General features: G+C 50.8%; 6 protein-coding genes across 6 annotated transcripts; 4 read left to right on the top strand and 2 right to left on the bottom strand.

Moving 5' to 3' along the window:
• Positions 1–108: 108 nt before the first annotated feature.
• On the top strand, positions 109–258 carry GUITHDRAFT_43781 (hypothetical protein; the record flags this gene model as incomplete). The annotated part of the gene is made up of 1 exon (XM_005831292.1): positions 109–258. A coding segment is annotated over one exon (150 nt), but the record flags the coding sequence as incomplete, so codon positions are not given.
• A 1,390-nt stretch (positions 259–1,648) lies between these two features.
• On the bottom strand, positions 1,649–2,245 carry GUITHDRAFT_109818 (hypothetical protein; the record flags this gene model as incomplete). The annotated part of the gene is made up of 1 exon (XM_005831291.1): positions 1,649–2,245. One exon carries the CDS (start codon positions 2,243–2,245, stop codon positions 1,649–1,651), a length of 597 nt encoding a protein of 198 aa, XP_005831348.1.
• A 3,030-nt stretch (positions 2,246–5,275) lies between these two features.
• Positions 5,276–6,088, top strand: GUITHDRAFT_109817 (hypothetical protein; the record flags this gene model as incomplete). Its single annotated transcript, XM_005831290.1, has 2 exons — positions 5,276–5,797; positions 5,846–6,088. 2 exons carry the CDS (start codon positions 5,276–5,278, stop codon positions 6,086–6,088), a joined length of 765 nt encoding a protein of 254 aa, XP_005831347.1.
• Positions 6,089–9,255: 3,167 nt separating this feature from the next.
• GUITHDRAFT_72342 (hypothetical protein) lies at positions 9,256–9,707 on the top strand (the record flags this gene model as incomplete). The annotated part of the gene is made up of 2 exons (XM_005831289.1): positions 9,256–9,516; positions 9,567–9,707. 2 exons carry the CDS (start codon positions 9,256–9,258, stop codon positions 9,705–9,707), a joined length of 402 nt encoding a protein of 133 aa, XP_005831346.1.
• Positions 9,708–11,246: 1,539 nt separating this feature from the next.
• On the top strand, positions 11,247–12,649 carry GUITHDRAFT_163628 (hypothetical protein; the record flags this gene model as incomplete). The annotated part of the gene is made up of 2 exons (XM_005831288.1): positions 11,247–11,267; positions 11,758–12,649. 2 exons carry the CDS (start codon positions 11,247–11,249, stop codon positions 12,595–12,597), a joined length of 861 nt encoding a protein of 286 aa, XP_005831345.1. The 3' UTR covers positions 12,598–12,649.
• Positions 12,650–12,767: 118 nt separating this feature from the next.
• On the bottom strand, positions 12,768–13,794 carry GUITHDRAFT_109814 (hypothetical protein; the record flags this gene model as incomplete). The annotated part of the gene is made up of 3 exons (XM_005831287.1): positions 12,768–12,966; positions 13,016–13,108; positions 13,157–13,794. The coding sequence occupies 3 exons, from the start codon at positions 13,792–13,794 to the stop codon at positions 12,768–12,770; spliced, it is 930 nt and encodes a 309-aa protein (XP_005831344.1).
• Between the last annotated feature and the right edge of the window lie 491 nt (positions 13,795–14,285).

The raw sequence follows: 14,285 nt of genomic DNA, 5'->3' as shown, positions 1-14,285 counted from the left end.
CAGCAAGCGAGCGAGGACAGAGAGCTCCGCGGGGCCAGGAGGAGCCCACGAGACGAAGCTGGCAGCAGGCGACGCCCAGCCGGGAGGGGGAAGAAAGCAGACAGGAAGGCATGCGAGCACGGGCGGGAGCGATCTCAGTGCAAGGAGTGCGGGGGAGCCAGCATCTGCATCCATGGGCGGGAGCGATCTCAGTACAAGGAGTGCGGGGGAGCCTGCATCTGTACCCATGGGAGGAGGCGATCTCAGTGCAAGGACTGCACGATATCTCCGCCTGCCTCGGTTCCCAGCCCCCGCCAGACGTCGCCCAGATGCTCTCTGCCGGCACCGACCTTGCCGCTCTCTTCGCCGGGAGTGCAGGAGAGATAGTGCTCTGCCAGCACACCCAGCAGCGATCGCAATGCTTCGAGTGTAGGTCGATCGGACGCCCGGCCCCGGCTCGTCAGTCCCGACCGTCCGGTAGAGAGAGTCGGTAGGACTCTAGACCCAGGCTTGTACATGAAGAGCACGCGAAAGACAGACATCTGCACCATGCTCAGGCTCATCCAGCCTCTAGCGCACGAGTAGCAGGGATGGTGGGAGACGGTCTGGCTCTGCTTGACCGGGCCTGCCGTCAGCCGTCAGCCGTCAGTCTGCTTGCAGTGGCGCTTGCTTGCCGCCTACAAGGCTTGTAGACGTCGTCGCGAGAAGCTCGTCATGGGCAAGGGCCTACACGGACGGGCTGCCTCGCAAGCTCAAGGGCGCACTCGGCAAAGCATCTCCAGCCCAACGACGACAGCCCCCGGCAGTCTGAGAGCGACTGGGCGAGGGAGACGGAGTAGGAGAGGGAGAGGAAAGGCCTCAAGCCTCTGCCGGCTACTCTACCGCCAGGGTCCGAGATGTCCAAGCTACTGCCGAGATCAGATCCCAAGCTGGTGTCTGCCTTTCTGAAAGGCTCCCTCTCGTCCCAAGGGTCTGAGCAAAGGCTCGACCAAGGCGCAGCAGGAGGCTGGTAAGGAGACGAGAACTGGACGGAAGGAGGCAGGAGGGAGCACAAGCAAGGTGTGTGTTGATGCTCAGTGGGAAGTAGCCGAGGAGTCACTCTCACGATCAAGACCCTCCACCGGTGGAGCTCCTGCACGCAAGGGAAGGAACCTTCGAGCAGCCTGACGCTTCTTGCCCCCGCTCCTGAGAGGCTCCTCCTCCTCCCCCGTCCTACCGCCCTAATCCACTCGCGCGCGTAGAGGAGGAGGACGCTCATGCGGCTGCTACAGGCAGTCAATCGATGCCAGCAGACCCATGCAGGCCTGTCTGTCTCTGACCGTGCCATCCCGACGCCCTCCATGTCCGTACCGCCGTCCGTCTACAATCTCCTGCAACCTACCCAGCACCAGCATCAGCAGCAGGCATAGGCTTTCCGAGGGGGAGGAACCGGCTCATTCACTCGCAACAAGCAATACATCACGTTGATAACGACATGTAGATCCTAGACTACTCTTAACTGTATTTGATTATCACTCCGTCCATTAGCACGCACTTCCATTCCCCTTCCCCGTCGACCAGCATTACATCCAGGTCTTCCACGAGCTTGCATTCTTGTAGCTTTAAAATCACGATCGCAAGCGCTTCTGCAAGCGGCGGATCCCCTCCAACCACATACCCTTTGTAAATCTTACTTGATACGGGCGGACATGAGGTCTGCCAGTTCTTTCGCAACAGATTCTTCCTTCCCTGGGAAGCCAAAGTCTCGCAGCTTCTTACAGACTTCTCTGCCATACTCACTCAATATCTTCGTGTCCGTCAACAAATGCTCATTCACAAACTTCTCCAAACCTTGCGTGAAAGAACTCTTGCTGCTGTACCGTGCCACGGCGATCTGAATCAGAGCTCGGTTGTTGGCTACGACCTTAACCCGCGATAGTTCTCGGAGAGTTTCCATCTTCTGTAGCTGCAATTCGTCGTAGAGTCTCTCCTTGTCAGCCCTCAGATCTTCTATCTGCGCATCCTTGTCGGCCTTGAGTTCTTTTAGCTGCGCATCCTTGTCAGCCCTCAGTTCTTCTAGCTGCGCATCCTTGTCGGCAATGAGTTTATCCTTGTCGGCAATGAGTTTATCCTTGTCGGCAATGAGTTTATCCTTGTCGGCAATGAGTTTATCCTTGTTGGCCTTGACTTCTTCCATGTGTTTCTTCATGTCATCCAGGTGTCGCTCCATGAGATCAAGTTTGCTTGACTTCCACGGCCACCAGCTTGCTGACCCTGTTGGGGACATGCTGAGGGGTCTTGATAGCGTGATCTGCTGTAGCCTCTCCCGACCAACACTGTAGAGCAGCTTTGCATCTCCTCCTAGTCGTCCTTTACTTCGTTGCATGCTCAGACTGAAAACTCTCCTGAGCATTTTCGGATACAAGGAGCTGTCCGATCCTACCGGCGTGAGTCTGGCCCTTAAGAGCCGCGGAGCTGAGCGGCACTACCCCCTACTACCGGGCCACGAGTACCACTGCCCTGAGTAGTGACCACCCCACCCCTACTAGTGTAACTTTTCACTTGTGGATGATCATCGCTGCCGAAGGCCCGGCCAGTGTGTGACGGTTCAACGGTTGAGACTGAGGCGGATTTTTAACCAGTAAAGTTGAGGAAACTCTGATCATGAGGCGGGGGCGCTTTCACACAAAGTTGGACTCCTGGATCAGGCTCAGTAGTGCCGGGTCTAAAACAGCGGCCTAACCGTTCTGAGCCTCCGAGGCTCCGAGCCTCCCGTGGGGCTGTGCTAGGAAACTGAGTCCCGCCGATTGAACGCAAGCCTCTGACTGAGTTCTCTTTACTCCGACAAAGTGAAGTGAAAAATCAGTACTGAGTTCATGGCATGACTCATCGGCAAACTCGCGCCCAGGGCGCCCAGTTACTGAAATCAGCCGCACACAGGCCCGGCCATCATGTACTCTCGGCACTGCATGATGATCACTGGCCGCGCGCCGGCCCAGTGCCAGAGCGGCCGGGGAGTCCTTCAAACGAGCTGACGGAACTTTCACTTCGGAAGTTCGGAAGATCCTGGACCGTACTATGATGCGTCACAAGTTTCAATAATCAGTCACCCCCCTTTACTCAACTTGTAATTATGTCGCCGGGCCCGGGAGTTGTTCTACCCGGGGCCGTACTACACGGGCCGAGCAGGCTACTGAAGTCACTGCACTCACGCGGCAGTGGCTCCACGAGGCGGCAAGCTCCGGCGGAAGCAGCCCGGCCGGGGAGGTCCGCCTTCAAGATAAGACATGAGGTCGACCGTAGGGTCCTCAAGACGTATCATCAGAGTCATACGGGTGGGTCATTCGTAGTTGTCCTGAGGGCCGGCGTACAGGACCGGAATTGCTACTTTGTTCATTGGGGTAGGCACCGTATAATCACGGGGGTCCTGTCAGGGACCCGTGGTCATATCACAGTGGTCGCCCGATCTCTGGCTAGGACCGGGTACATGGAAATGAGCCTGAAAGTCGAAGTGGACCCCCGGGGTCTATAAAACTCTTAAAAAACCTTCATACCCATGAGAATAAAACTTTTAAAACTTGGCGTGGGGGGTGGCTGGGCGTTGCAAGCAAGTGATCCATCAGATAGGGGGTAGTTTGATCAACGACAAGGGGGTTCATCACCGGGTCATGTACGTTGAAGGGGTGGGCAATAAGGGCAGGGTACAGTAGGGTAGAGGAGATATAGTCATCACACTGTGAGTCGGTGGGGTGGGCAAGAAGGCACTCTGTACGTCGTAGTACAAGGGGGTGGTGGCTTGTTAAACGGGGGATAGAAATTAAAAAATCAAAAATGGGAAAGGAGGGGGTAGTAAGTAGTACCACAACAGGGTAATGACAGTAGGAGTTTTTGCCTGTTTTAGGAGCGCGGGGTGGGTAGTCCGACGGAGAACCCCTAGAACGCGAAAATACACGATATCAACCCTTTTCTTTAACTCTGCGTCTCCTCATAGATAAGCTGAAATACTACTTTTTCGGGGATCAGTTCAAGCTTAACGTTCTGTTCTGGCATCGATTCAGATAAATCTGGTGAAATCTCAACGGGTCTTGGTATTCATATATTACACAATTTTAGAGGGTACAGATTTATATTGTTTTCCTCTAAATCTGTTGTAAACATACAAATGATCTGTACCAGCACCAAAAGGGGATCGTGAAAACGACTTGTTTCGACCTTGATTTGTTTCTTGGGTACCCTACCCCACAATACACAATGTACCCTACCATGTTCAATGAGAATACATCTTGGTACTTATTACCCCACCATGTACAACCCCCACCCTAATATAAGCGCCCACCCCCCTTTGATTTACACCCATCCTTGAACTACCCTACCATACCAAAACGGAATACCTGGGAAACAACCCCCCTTTAAATTGACAGGAACCCCATAAAATAGCATTCAAAAAGAATCAAATGTACCCCTACCAGGAAGCCTCCACCCACTCAAACAGACCCCCACCCATATAATTGACCCCCCATCACGCCGTCTGCTGTCGTTCCCTTCCTCCACCATCCTCTTCCGCATTCGTAAGCATACTGCCCGCGCCCCCTTCCTCCCCCCCCTCCTCCTCGTCTTCCTCCTACCTATTCTCCTCCCTTTGATTGCTTTTCCCTGTGCCTGAATCGCTCCATCCCTGTCCATTTGCCTTCTATCGCATCAATCCCCGAATTGTTTCTTTGTAATCAACGCCATCTCCGTTCCAACCTTCGCCTTCATCCACTCTCTTTGGTAGTAATCTAGCTTCAGATCGACATATCATTATCATTGACACCAGCTATCTACTTCCCATCGTCTTGCTTGTTCCTTCTTTTCCCCTACAGACCAGCAGTGTGATCTGATTGTTCCAAAAACAAAAGGTTTTTCTTGATCAACCCCTTCCAGTTGATCAAATCATCCCAACGCAGCCATTTGCAATATCGAATTATCGAGGCTGAGTATCTCACTTACCGATTGATATAGTGGGATACCGCTTGATATATTAGGATACGATTCTTGATTCTTCTCCCTCCTCGTCATTGCTTTCCAAAGCAGTTCACAGATACAATCTGATAAATCTCGCTAGAACGACATCGTGCTGCAAGGAATTTCTCAGTATCAGCACAGTATTTTCTTTCAAGCTCTCATTGCTCTTGTATCGATTGTCGGGTTGGGGTTGGGCGCAGACTGCAAGCCTCATTGTGCCATGGTGACACAATGATTGGCTCGGTCTGTGGTCGCGGGATATGTTCGAAGTCTTTAAGCGCTGTAATTCTCTTGCCGTTGTTCGATGATAAATATGCAGTCAAACAAACAACAGGGCAGCAATAAATCAAAGTCCGTTTTGTCCCAGGAGACGGCCATTGAAATTTTTCTGGAAAGGGACGTCACCTGCCTGGACAGGTTCGCAAGGTGCCATGAGGTGGCGCTCAAGTATGGTGTGAGCCCCAAGACTATCCGAGACATTTGGAATGGGAGGACATGGTCGAGGGCTACACAGACGCTCTGGACAGCAGCGGAAGTACAAGTTTTCAGGGGTGCCGAAGTCAAAGAGAACGAATCGACTTTGTATCAGAACGAGATGAAGTCGGAGAGCGAAACAAGGCCTGAGTCAAGCTTTGCTGCGAAGACGAATCGACCTAATGAAACGAGCATGGAGCTGGACAGCAGATCACTGTCGAGCAAGAACAGCCTCCACTCCTTCCAGCCCGCTGGAGCCTGGAACTCTTCGCCGAACTTGTCGTTTTCATCGTCGTCGTCGTTCTCGAGCACCACGTCAATCAGCCAGATGGCTTCTGAAGAAATGTTAAAGTTGCAGCAGGTATCGCTACCTTGATCGTTGTGTTACAAGTCTGATCTTGTTACTCAGACATACCCTGAAGCGTGCAGCAAAGATGAAAATATCATGCTTCCAAGGCTGAGGCTCCCTCATGTTGAATCAGCGCCTGACGAAGGACGGAGCACAACGGTTGGTGCTAAGCAAGAGCATGTGCTGGGAGGATGGGGACAAGAAGGAAGAGTTGCTCGTTGCCGCATGTGCAATCGTGCCGGTCTTAACGAGGATGGGGATTGCTCCTTCCATTCCATGGCATTTACTAATGCCCAATTATAAATTAATATCCTTTTAACAAACACTTGTACCTGTTAATTTAATCATAAGCATACAGTTTTTAGTCAATTTTGTACCAGAATGATTTGTACCACCCAGTACTCTTTTATATTTGTTTTAAGCATTTGAGTTCCGGCTTACACGCCTCTTGGCTGCTCTCTTCCCTGTGTACCGGTATGTTTGTCTGATATGGAGGGGGTAGGGTTATTCGTATATTTCGATACACGCTCATGAAATCTTATTAGTGTCAGCCATTGACGAGTGTAGTAAATCCAGCCAATAAGTATTTTTGTTTTCAAATCAAGGAGTCGTATGCCAGCTAGCAACGGCAATATTTTTTTTCTACACCGGTTGTTTTATATAGATACCTACCCCATGTCTATAGGGTGCCACCGAAACACAGGTCCCCTTGCCCCCGATCAAAGAGCAAATAAAAATTCATTAAAAATCCTGAGATCCCCATTGCAAGTATCCCTCCCCTTCTCCTTCCTGCTCTTCTCCCTCCCTCCCTCCACTCTGCTCCCCTCCCTTCCTCCCTGCTCCCTCCCTCCCCCCTGCTCACCTCCCTCCCCGTTGCTTCCCTTTCCCTTGCGCTCCAGTTATAGACACCAAACAAATGAATCTTCACCGTCGTGTATCAGCAACAAATGGAATTCAGAGAAGGCGAAGGCAGGAAGATTTCGATACATTCTTGGAGCAGGAAGAGACTTGTGATGAGTCAAAGACACCTGAAGATTTGAAGCTTCGAATGATCCTGCATACGTCAGTTGATGATCGAGACTTGCCCAGGATGTACTGGAAAAAGCCAGGCAGTAATTTGAATATTATGCTTGAGCCTGGCACAGGGGTTCAATATCAGTGTGAAGATCACAGGGGCGTTGAAGTGAATCGACTGGGCATGATCAAATCGCTGCACTCAGATGCACAGGTTGTCGAAGTGTACATCATGTACAATGGAGTCCTCTTGGAACATGTAGACGAAACCATTATAACTAATCGAGTGCCCTGTGTGGCCCTGAAAAGAATTTTGAACAAAGTTGGAAACCGTGATTGTTATCAAGCAATTTACAAGGATACGGATGAAATAAATGCTATACCAAAAATGTGTTTCTTCAGCTTTCCTTGCATGTTGGAGCATGCCAACGATGATCTCCACGATAATTTCGGAGTGCATGGGTATATATTTTTTCATGAAGACGACATCGAAAATAATAAATACTGTAAAATCTCTCACTTCTCGATTGCAAACCCGGCACCACTCGTTGAAAAGATGGCGCAAACAACTTTCTGTTCAGCGGCGGAGTACAATCGGATTTGTCGAGATATGACCGAGGTCAAAAAGATGTTCAATCAGTGGTTGAAGTCAAGGAGTGAGACCTTTGAGAAAAATTTTTGTTTGTTGTTTTCCATTGATTTTCGTTGCTTTCGATTGCTTTACAATTTTTGTTTGTTGTTTTCCATCGCTTTACGTGTGACATGCTCGTCACAAGCCATGTTTATGAACTCCGAAAACCTCAGCATCTTTTCGCTGCCTGTTTCACAACCTCGGAATCATCGCCGTCTTTGTCCAAACCTACATCCGCAAGATGTTCCTATTCGCTTGGGCACCCGCTTGTCTCCATGCTTCTGTTCCCTACAACTGATAAAAACATTACATTCGCAGGAATGATATTCAATGGAGACTCTACCTTATGTCTTAGCTCGCTGGTTCTGATACTGAGAAGTCCTGAGGGAAGTTCATTCACATCCGGCATTCATGGCGTTGAATAGTTCATCGATCTTACACTTGCGATCTATTTGCAATCAAGTTGCCTACACGACTGACATGCCTTATGCTTATGTGCTTGGTTGACACAGAGAGGAGGAAGTATGGGTCTTGTAGAATGCCAACCAAAACAACAATCAATTGCCTAATCAGAGATATCCTTTACGAGAAACAATCTTGACACCAAACAACTCTACAGTCAGAGATGTGCTCGAAGCTCAATCATACGAAAGAGGGTTGTGGATGCTTGATCACCAAAAACGAGCAAATTCTCCATCTTGCAATGAGCATCAAAAGGATTCGAAAACAGCCCTAGGCTCTAGAATCCATGGTGATGCTGATTCCTACAGCTTCCTTTGAAAAACAAGCTCGAGCTGTTTGAAACGTCGTCTTGCAGTATGCCGCAAAAAGTACAAACATTCACACATGATCCAACCTTGGATGGCCTGGAGCTTGAATACGATGAAAGAGCCATTGGCTGAGAGCCATCTGGGATGCAAACAAACGCCGCCTGCGCCGGCGGGTGCGGATGCAGCAATGGGGGAAGGGTAGGGCAGGCGATTTGGTTGTATATGCACCCCCCAGGCGTGTAAAAGCGTGTAAGGTCAAAAATAGTTTTAATGTTTGAAACCTTGTTGTTTGGAGGAAGCAAGAATACTTGTAAACCTAAAACTGCTCGACACGGTCCCCGATTCAAACATACTTTCAACCATTATCGAAGTTTCTGGTACAAATTTTCAGTGCGCCGACCATTCAAAAATCCTGGGCTGAGGTACCCCGCTCGAAAATGATCAAAAGCGAGCATTAGAAAATGCCATGGAATGTGTGATTTTTTCAACGAGGTTGTGCATCATGTGAACAATGCTTTGAGGTGACTCGGAAGCGTTTATTTTCGTCACATGGTTACTTAAGCAGTTTCAATCAATTTGTGTGAACATGAAATTCACTCTCAACTTGAACCGTGTGAACTTGACTTCGGAACGGTGTGGCAGGCTTTGCCAATCGGATCGCGGCCGGCCCCGCAGTCACCCGGACAGTACTATACTGATAAGTGAGCTAGTACTATACGGTACGGCTCGCCGGGCCGGGAGTCTGTGACTGTCCGTCACGTAACCTAGGGCTTCACACTGCCGCCGGTGACTGTCCGATCACCGTGGCACAGGGCTTCACAGAGGGCGCTACTGTCACAGGGCCCGGCCCTTCACAGAGACACCGTGACTCGGAGGGCTCAGTTCCGAACGGCCGGGCCGGGCGTTAGGTCACACTGGCATCCGATGATCGGTACCGTAGTACGGCCCGGTCGGTCTGCACATCTACTGTCAGCACTGGCACATCTGTCTGCACATCTGTAGTCGGATTGGGTCAGTGAGGGGACGAGGGAGCCCCGAGCGGGAACCGACGGGCCATGGCTGGAGTACAAGGAAGAGAAGTGGGGGAAGTGGAGGTACACGCGATTCCTTGCAAGACGAGCTACACCGGAGCAGCGAAAGTCTCTTCCTTCTTCAAGTACGATGTCAATGAACCCGTGAAAGAAGGGGCGAATAAAGAGGAGCTCATTGCCTCCTTCCGCGGGAGAACCCTGCGCGGGGCGTGTATGGAGCTGCCGTCAGGATACTCCGGTGAGGGTGCAAGCTCTGTGGGATCGATTGATACTGATGATGATATCGTTGTCTCCCCACAGGTTATGTCCTTCGCTCACATGGCGGAGATCTAGAGGAGGGTTCATTGGAGGTTGAAGGGAGCTTTCCGAAGCTGACCTACTGGAATCATGATTTGCCGGCGAGTTCGGCTGACGAGATACCACGTGTCATGGAGTGGACAAGTTTATCTGCTGTTCTGCATAGTGCACGACCATAAACTGCGAAAATCATTTTTGTAGCGATGGTATTGAAGGGAGAAACGGATGTAGGAAGGAAATCCAACGCCAGCGAAGCTGACTCCGGGGTGCTGGCTCACAAACAAAGCACACGCATATCTTCTCTGATACGCATATCTTCTCTCTAACTCTGAAAGTCTGTGACAAGTTCTCTTGGGAGACTGCTCTCAGTTGTGGCAGGGGAGTGAAACACAAAGATAAAACATGCTTAGTGTAGATGAAAAATGAATTCAGAGCGCACATTCATTCAATTTTCCTATTGCAAACTTGTACAGCGGCAAACTTAGTTGAAGCATGCTCGCTGGCGATCTTCGCAAGACAGGACCTTCATGACGTCAGGCATGCATACGTTCACAGAGAACCATCCAAGAATACCTTGTTGGCAGCCTTGGCGAGGAGAGCTTCGGTTTTCTTCTGGAAGGCATCATCCGCAAACTGTAGATAAGGTGAGATAAACGCTGGAAACCGCGAGATCATGTAACACACAGCGCGGTCAGCAGTTCGCTCTCCGAGCATGTCGAGAGACTGGGCAATCTGTGAAGTCGTGTCAGCGGCAATAATGCTTAGCAGCAGGAGAGAAACACAATAGTGTGACAAGCAAGAATGTGCATCAAGTTTATGCCCAGAAAAATAGACAAGAGGCAACATTGTGGATACAAACAGCAAGATTAAGATAACAACAAGCATCGGTTGTCTAGCAACCCGCGACATTTCGATCAGAGCTAGCAGGGTTCACTCAAATGACACCAAAGAACTACGAGTTGAAATCACATTTCAGATATTTTTCTTCAAAAGATGGCGATCGTTCATGACAAAAATAGGAGTAAGCCACAACAACAACCCCTCATTGCCCGTACCAAGATCACCATAATACATGTGATGTTATGATAGGGTTCAACAAGAGAGGCAGCCACAAATTTTATATGCACATCAGCACCTGCCCAAGTCTCTTTCTATTCTTTCCCTGTCTCCTGATCATTTGGTAAATCCACTGTGAGCGTCTCATTTCTATACTCCTTGCTCCAAAACCCTATCTATGTCCATGCCCTCGTCATAGTCCTTGACTACACCACATCCTTGTTGTCCTTGTACTTGTCCTTGTCATTGAGATTTTCTATCTCGTCTCCTCCTCGTTGTCCTCCCTGTCCTGCCCCTGCCCTCCCCTCCGATCACTCACCAAGTTGGTCAGCATGGTCTGTCCGTTCGCACAATAACCACCTCCCCACTCATACAGCTATATTCCACCCCTGATTCCACCCTGGGACCCCTCCATTGCCAGGACCCCATGTATTATATCACCCCACCCTCTAAAAGCTAATTCAAAATAAAAGTACCCCTCTCTGGACTGAAATGTATATGGTCATTGCTGAAGTACCCCTAGGATTCGAGGACTAAACCTCTATCACCCGTACTGTTATCGATAATTCATACCCACCGGTGATCCTTCGGACCCCCAACTTTTATACCGGTTCTTTCCTCTTCTTTAAGTACCCCTGGTATACCCTTCGCGACACTTCGCTATGGCGCCTAGGGAGTTCAAGGTAGATATTCCTTGCTGGGACCCATGCTCTCCTGCTGTCCTGCTGTCCTGCTGTCCTGCTGTCCTGCTGTCCTGCTGTCCTGCTGTCCTGCTGTCCTGCTGTCCTGCTGTCCTGCTGTCCTGCTGTCCTGCTTGATCCTCGCTTGCTGTCTCTCTTTCCTCATTTCCCCTCCTACTCCTCTATAATGCTCTCCTTCTGCTCTTATCTCCTCTCTCCTCGTCTCCTTCTGTTATCTTTGCCCTGTTTTCCATAACTTGTTCCTGCCTATCTGTTATCGTGTCTCCATCGTGGTTTCCCACTCGCTTACCTCTCCTCATCGTCCTACCTCCGAATGTTTACTCTAATCATTCCTCACGGCCGTCCCGCCCCAACCTCTTCCATTGTTCTTGATGTCATGCTCTAAATACTCACTGGTTCTCCCCGCTCTATCATCCCTCAACATTCATCGTCGTCGTCGGAATTGATTGTTTTGACTTGATTGATTTGACAGAAACTGGCTCCCGTTGCTGCCGTGATCGGTCTCGCCTTCGTGGCTGCAGTAGCTGTTGTCCTTCACCTCTCCTCGGCAGCTCCTTCCTCGCTGCTGGCTCCTGCTCCGTTCTCAGTCAATGGCGTTAGGTACGTTCCCGAGCGACTCTATGCCGCCGCTCCTGGGCACGTGCCGCCTGGTGCCATCATTGTGAATCCCAACCAACTGATGGGCCTTGCTGCCAAGACTGCCGCTCCTCGCCCTGCTGCTCATCCCGTCCAGGCTCGTGCTCATGCTGTAGCGCACAACGTGAAGCACGCAGCAGCTCACCCCCATCCTCATCCCGTCACCCACAAGTTGCCGGTGGCTAGTGCTGTGCCGATCATGGAGCAGGCACGCAGGAGTGGCAGCTACGGACATCTCGCTGAGAACATCCTGGTCAGCATGAAGGGCCCAGTGCCGGTCAACAGGAAGGGCAATGTCCTCCGTGGTGCTGCCCCTCCCGTGTCGAGGCTCGCGTCCCTCCCGGTGTACAAGAAGCACAAGCTTTCGCAGGACGCCAAGGACTTGAAGGATGCCCTCCTAGACTGCAAGAGGGACTCTGACGACGACTGCCAGAAGATGCTCCACCTTCACGACCAGAGCCTCAAGGCATTCGAGAAGTCACAGGATCAGGCTGACGCGGGTCTGTTCCGCATCTTCGAGGCTGCTCAGCACATCCACGATGCCAGGGGAGGCAGGCCGAACCTCGCTCATGTCGGCATGCTCCATGAGCTCGACGGGTCGCTCTTTCCTTCCAAGTCTGACACTGACAGCTATGGGATCCCCAACGGTGGATCTCTGCCTGGAGACAATGTCTAAAGGATAGCGGTGTTTCTTTTCTACATGACAACAATAACAGTGTTTGCCTGACATCTTTGAGGATGATGGTCCGTGCACGTGAGCACTTCGTTTCGCGCACGCAAACTCTACCATTCCGACATTCCTCCTGGCTAGTTTACATATTATTCACACCTCCTCAAATTCATACATCAAGTCTGCTTCTGCTTGAGCAGAGCCCTGCCAGTCTCCCTCTCCTTCGCAATCTCCAGCGCATTGAAGGAGATGATTTCGCCGTTCTCAATGATTTTCAAGTTCTTTCGCTGCAAGTATGACTCAACCCCGTCCTGCAGCCTCATCTCCATCGGATTTCCCCTCGTGCTCAGACGCTCGATGTTTGTTGCCTCCAATCTGCCAGGAAACAGTCAACGACGTGCCGATCACACGCAGGAGGGCGGACATCTCTTTCGCGATCGTTGTGATCCTGTTTGACTGCACGTTCAACCTCTTCAGCGTCTGATTTGCAGCAAACGCTAGCGGAATCTCCTCCAGGCTATCGACAACATCACTAGAAGTGCATCCATGCAGATCACATGAGTACCTGTTCGCCTCGAAGTCCATGTCGGTGATGGATGCAAGTCGAGCGACGGGATCTGGGATACGTCGGATCCGATTGTTGCTTGCTATCAACACCCTGAGCCGAGACAGCTCTCGCATGCCCTCTGGAAGCTCCTCTAGGATGTTGTCAGACACGTCTATCTCTTGCACGTTTGCAAAGTTCTCCCATCCCAAGTCTGGGAGGTGATGTATCTTGTTCTTGCTCATGTTGATCTTTTTGAGGACGGGGAATGAGCTCAAGAACAAGACATCTACATCCCCAATCACGTTCTGACTCAAATCGAGAATCGTCATAGAGCTGAACTTCAAGTTCCCTGTCAAGAAATGGAGATTCACTAGGCATTTGTCGTGTAACGACATGGTTCTGAGCTTCGGGCAGACGGAGTAGAACAGCTCACTGTTGGGTGGAGAAACAAAGTTCATGATCCCAGTCTTCTGAGCACGACTTATGAGCTGGTCCAACTTGTCTTCGACCTGCCCGCTCGGCTCGTAGGAGTTGACTTCCTGCTTTCTTGTTTCCCCAGACCCCTGTTCACTCTCTCCCCTTGCCACGGCGCCAGCAGAAGGCTTCTGTCCCTTAGGATGTTCAGTTTCTCGCCATCGCTCCTGAACTTGCGTCATTAATCAAAGTATGGGATGTTGTGTAGAAACCTGCAGAATCACCCTCCTTCTCGCATCGTTCTCTGACTGCCTTGCATCTTCCTGCTCTCTGCCTGCAGCTTTCTTCCTTCCTCGGAACCAGAGCATGCAAGCAGCAAACAGAACAGTAAGGAAGAGCACTGTCACCTGAACGATTCCACCACTATTCACTCCTCCTCCTCCTCCTCCCACCACCATGAAAGAGAGCGGTAATAAGTCATTTAGCTCATCAAGTAAAACAAAGCATGATAAATCTTTCAGCTAAACCATATTTTCGAACGACCCTGAGCTAATCGTTTTTAGTAGTCGGGCCAGGCACCGCAAATCCCGAAATAGAACCGTGAAGTGCCATGAGTGTGGGGAGGCTGAGAGCGTGGGAGGAGGAGGAGGAGGGAGGAGGGAGGAGGAGGGAGGAGGGAGGAGGAGGAGGAGGAGGAGGAGGAGGAGGAGGAGGAGGAGGAGGAGGAGGAGGA

This window comes from Guillardia theta (assembly GCF_000315625.1).
Source record: "Guillardia theta CCMP2712 unplaced genomic scaffold GUITHscaffold_41, whole genome shotgun sequence".
In the NCBI taxonomy this organism is placed as follows: Eukaryota; class Cryptophyceae; order Pyrenomonadales; family Geminigeraceae; genus Guillardia; species Guillardia theta.
This window is presented reverse-complemented; position numbering and strand designations above follow the sequence as displayed.